This window comes from Tamandua tetradactyla, chromosome 11 (genome assembly GCF_023851605.1).
Source record: "Tamandua tetradactyla isolate mTamTet1 chromosome 11, mTamTet1.pri, whole genome shotgun sequence".
NCBI classification, from domain to species: Eukaryota; Metazoa; Chordata; class Mammalia; order Pilosa; family Myrmecophagidae; genus Tamandua; species Tamandua tetradactyla.
The window spans coordinates 97,251,366-97,256,602 of record NC_135337.1 but is presented as its reverse complement, the minus strand read 5'-3'; the positions used below and the strand labels follow the sequence as shown (position 1 = coordinate 97,256,602).

At 37.2% G+C, this 5,237-nt stretch overlaps 1 protein-coding gene across 1 annotated transcript; it reads left to right on the top strand.

The window, feature by feature from the left end:
- Positions 1-264: 264 nt before the first annotated feature.
- LOC143649723 (olfactory receptor 5AP2) lies at positions 265-1,218 on the top strand. The gene has a single exon (XM_077119655.1). It carries the CDS (start codon positions 265-267, stop codon positions 1,216-1,218), a length of 954 nt encoding a protein of 317 aa, XP_076975770.1.
- Positions 1,219-5,237: the final 4,019 nt, after the last annotated feature.

Genomic DNA, 5,237 nt, shown 5'->3' with positions numbered 1-5,237 from the left:
TCTTAAGTCCTTGTTATTATTCAATAAATGGTTAATGCCAGGGGGAATGTCAGTTTGTATTTAATAGATACTCAGACACTTTCTAAGGAAATTAGTTAGCACTCAGATATAGGGCTTGTGAGTTGACATCAAGTTCATTACTTTTCACTTTATGCTCTTCTTTAGAATATGTATGGGTATATATTGTAAAATTTTGTTTATGGCACTTCCATGTATTCATCTAACCAAATGTCATCTTCTATATTTTCTTTTACCCTAGCTCAAATGAACAGATATATGAAAGAGACTCAAAGCAGGAATCAAACAGAAGTGACAGAATTTCTTCTCTTAGGACTCTCAGAGAACCCAGATCTACAAACTATCCTCTTTGTATTGTTTCTGTCAATCTACATGGCAACGATGGTGGGTAATTTGGGAATGATCATGTTGATTAAGATTGATCCCCGTCTCCACACTGCCATGTACTACTTTCTCAGCATCCTCTCCTTTGTTGATGCCTCTTATTCCTCTTCTGTCACTCCTAAGATGCTAGTGAACCTTGTAGCTGAGAATAAGGTGATTTCTTTCAATGGATGTGCTGCCCAGTTCTACTTTTTTGGCTCCTTCCTGGGGACTGAGTGCTTCCTGTTGACCATGATGGCATATGACCGCTATGCAGCCATTTGGAACCCCCTGCTCTACCCTGTTGTCATGTCAGAGAGAATTTGCTTCTTGCTGGTGGCTACCTCATTCCTAGCAGGCTTTGGAAATGCGGCCATTCACACAGGGATGACTTTCAGATTGTCCTTTTGTAACTCTAATAGGATCAACCATTTCTACTGTGACACACCACCTCTTCTCAAACTTTCTTGCTCTGACACCTACATCAATGGCATTGTCATCATGGCTTTCTCCAGTTTTAATGTCATCAGCTGTGTTATGATCATTCTCACATCCTACTTATGCATCCTCATTGCCATCTTGAGGATGCCATCATCAGAAGGCAGGCAAAAAGCCTTCTCCACCTGTGCTTCCCACCTTATGGCTGTCACCATATTCTTTGGAACAATTCTTTTCATGTATCTGCGCCCTACTTCTAGCTACTCAATGGAGCAGGATAAGGTTGTCTCTGTCTTTTATACAGTGGTCATCCCTTTGCTAAATCCCCTCATCTACAGTTTGAAAAATAAAGATGTGAAAGAAGCCCTAAAGAAAATCTTACAGAAACACATACTCTAAATTTGTTATATATAAGAAATTACAATTTCTTAATAATGTTGTCCTTTAAGGGAGTCTTTTACTTGTGTCAAGGTAAAGGATTTAAAATTTTTGGATTGTTTAGTCTCCTAGCACCTTAAAATATGTATATGGGCCTGACTGATGAATGAATATAGGTTGGATATCAAAACATTTGGAATTGACAGAGCTGTATTTAAGTTACAACTCCAACATTTAGTTCTCTTGGTGTCAGTATCATTGTATATAATTTAGTGTCTTTGGTTGAACTCCAGGCAAACAGACTCTGAGACAGACGTTTATATGTAGGAAGTTTACTGGAGAGTGCACAGAGAAACAGGACTTATAAAGGGGTGAGAGAAGCAGCATTGGGCAGAAGAAGTGGAATTGTGATGAAGTTTCCACAGGAGATTCAAGTGATCTCACGTGGAGATCTGGAGCTTGAGACAGTCCTTCAGAGATTCTCAAATTGTGATTAAATGTCAGATATTTGTTCTTACCCAGCTTTGCATGTGGGATATCCTCTTAGAGGGGTATAATCTTGGGCAAGGCAATTCCTCTCAGCAGGGTCAGTTTCCAAGGAGGAATTCACCTGTGAACCATCAGTTTCTGATATACCTGGCAGCTGGGGAAATAACAACTTCAATATTTCAATCCGGAAGAGAAAACCTACCCAGTATACCACATCATCTAATACAGATAACAATTATCACACTTATGTGGATGTCTAGAGCATCAAATAATACACAAGAAAGACTCTTATCAGGCATTATACTAATATGAGAAGCACAGAATACTGGAGGAATAACTTACTGGCTTTATTAATTAATTGTAATATTGCAAGGATAGTAATTACTGTACTTTATCTTTTAATCTTTCCCCCTCCCAAGGTTGCACATAGATTTCAATAAAATTTTGTCAATTAAATGATCTACTGATTGCTCATTTTAGTGGGCTGGGGGCGTTGCAAATTTTGAACAAAGAAATAAAAGGCTTCTTGGGTGACATTGCATGGTGGAGGTGGTCGAAGTAATCATTTGACATTCAGTAAATGTCTATTCAATATTTTTTCCCTTTCCAACACTCATGAGGGAGAACATTCATTGAGCAAGGACAGCAGTGCTCTGCAAGCCCCTTTACACCTGAATAAACAAGTGAGTCCCCAAAGAAGTCAGTTCATCCTGCCCATCCTGCTTTCCTGTAAGCTGTATGAGGAGTCTCCCCATCTCCCCACAATTCCCACATTTACCTATTCACCAAGGTTTCTCTCAAAGGCATCTGAAACTCTCCTGTGGCTCACATCTGTATTCATTCCCCCTTCATTTCCAACTCATCTACTATAATACTTGTCTTTTAACAACTTTTTATCACAAATCTAAGAAAAGTGACACTTTATTATTAATCATCACTATTCTCATACCCCCATTTCATTCACTGCTCAGCTGAGATTTTCTGTCTATCATATAATCACTCACATAATCATCCTCAATTCCATTGTTCCCCTTACCCTCCATTCTACTCTTCTGACAGTAGCCCAACTTTATTTAAACTTATTCCTTTGCCCTGGTCCTTCACCAAAGCTGCATATTACAATTCAAGAAAATTCCCCAGCACTCCCTCTGCAGCCTTGATCTTGCCTCACATTTCACCCCCTCCTAAAACAGAAATAATCAGAGAAGTTCACCCACCTTTAAATATTTATATTTCCTTCCCTCCTTTCAAAATGATAATGTGTCTTTTTTTCTATCTTTGACCAGCTTTTCCACTTCCTTGGAGTTTTCCATAGAATTTACTTCTGAAATTATATTTGTACTCTTCCCAACCATTAGTTTCTCCAATTCTGCAGGAAAATCCTCATTTGTTTACAAAAATGGTCTAGTGTCACGTTTCTTAATAATTTCCAAGACTGAAAGCCCCACCCAGCCACCAATGCTTCTCTGTTCTCCTTTACAATTAATTTTCTTTAAACCACAGTGTGTAGTCATTGTTCTTGTCTCCTCACGTTCCACTGAGTCTCTAACATGCCAATTGTGTTTCTGTTCCATTGTTCAACTGACCACAATCTTGACAAGGACTCAAAGGACCTCCATATATCATATCTGAAAATTACTTGGTCATCTTATTTTATCTAATCTCTTAGTAGGACTTGACATAGCTGACCCATCAAGCTACCTTGAAACACCTCTCCTAGGCTTCTATATCACTCTTTTGGTTTGCTTCCTCCCTCACTGGTCACTTTTTCCTAGTCAGATTTGTGGACTCTTCTTCCTCCTTGTGCAGACCTCTAAATCCTGGAGCACCAAAAGATAATAGTCTTCATCTGCATCCACTTGTTAGGTGATCTAAGAAGTCTGCAATGATTTCCAAATCCATATCCCCAGCCCTGACCTGAGTTCTAGGTTCATATATTGAGTTGACAACTTGGTCTCTAGGGAATTTGGCAATATGAAAGAAATAAGAAATTTGCTTTCATTTTTTTCTTATCATGCTCAGTCACCTGTAAAATAATGAAAACTATAGGATCTTTTGTACTGCTAACAGAGACTATACCTTAGCATCATATTTACTATCATTGGCTTAAAATGCCTTTTCCCATGTTTAGTTATGAATGTTTTTTCTCCAGATATACTTCCTTAATATGTCCTTGGAGCAAGAAATTGGATACCCTTTATATATTTATTTATGTCATTAAAATTTTGTTCACTATATAACTGGTATGCACCATGTACTAGAGATGTAGTAGATAAGGAAACAAAGTTCATGATCTCATGAAACATATTCAAGTGGAGAAGAATTTATTTTCTACATCAAGTATACATCAGTTTGTGTAAATATACATTTGTGTTTGTGTGAGTGTATGTATGTGTTTGACGTAAAAATGTGTGTGCTTTGAAGAAAAGTAAAGCAGGCAATGAAACAGGAAGTTGTACTGAATGGTGTCAGTGGTGTTAGAGAAGAGCTCTGTGGAAATAACATTTGAGCAATGCCTGAGTAGAAGGATAATGCTGTATGAATATCTGTAAATGAGAAATCCAGCGTAATCACAGTAAATCAAAGGCTCTGGTACATTCTCCTTGTTTCCTCAGAGAAACAGGGAAGCAAGCATATGTGGACAGGAGTGAGTAAATGGCAGGAAGGTACAAGTTGTGATCAGAAAGGTGTTGGGGAGATGTGGCGTTTGATTATGCTTTTTTATCACCGTATAATAGCTGTCTCTCCACAACTCCAGACTACAAGCCCTTTGAAAGAATGGATACGACTGATGTGGTTAGCTACACTCCTTAGTACATAGGACAATTCTAGCCAATAAAAATGTTTCAAAATCACTAAATAGCTGTTGAAAGACTAAATGAATGAATGAATGAAGTGAGAAACATGTTCTGGTTGAAATGACAGAAATCATATTTTAAGTGGAATTCTGAAATTTGGAGGCAGAAGCTGCTGAATTCTGAACTACATAGTTTAATTCTGTGCTTAGTAGTTTCAGGACAATGAAATACTTTTTATGATTCTCTCCAGAGTATAAATGTCTCATTGGGGAAATTTTAATTCAATTACTTCAATGAAAATTGAAGGCACATTTTAATTGTGGATTCTTAACATATTTCAGACCTTAGACTTGTTAGTGTTTTGCAGACTCTAAATCTCAAGGGAATGATTTCAGGTTGGTAAGGCTGACCCTGTGTCTTGTGTTCAGAAGCACTATTTTTGACTCTTTGTTAAATTAGTTTTCCTGATTTCCTGATGCTACTTCTATGATCAACAAAGCTGTAAATCTCACTGTTGAAAACCAGAAAACTATATTCCTCTAGAAACTAATAAATAAAACACAACTAAACTTATAAAGAAATATCCCTATTTCCTTAAGAATATGCCTTAAGGAAAAAAGGTAGGATGTTTTGATTTATATTAAAGTGTTCATATATATAATTTTCTGAAATGCTCAAAAAACATTCCAGCAATTGAGACTGCACATTTTAAATAGAATATGTCTGAAACACTGCTTTTAATGTTACTGAGTA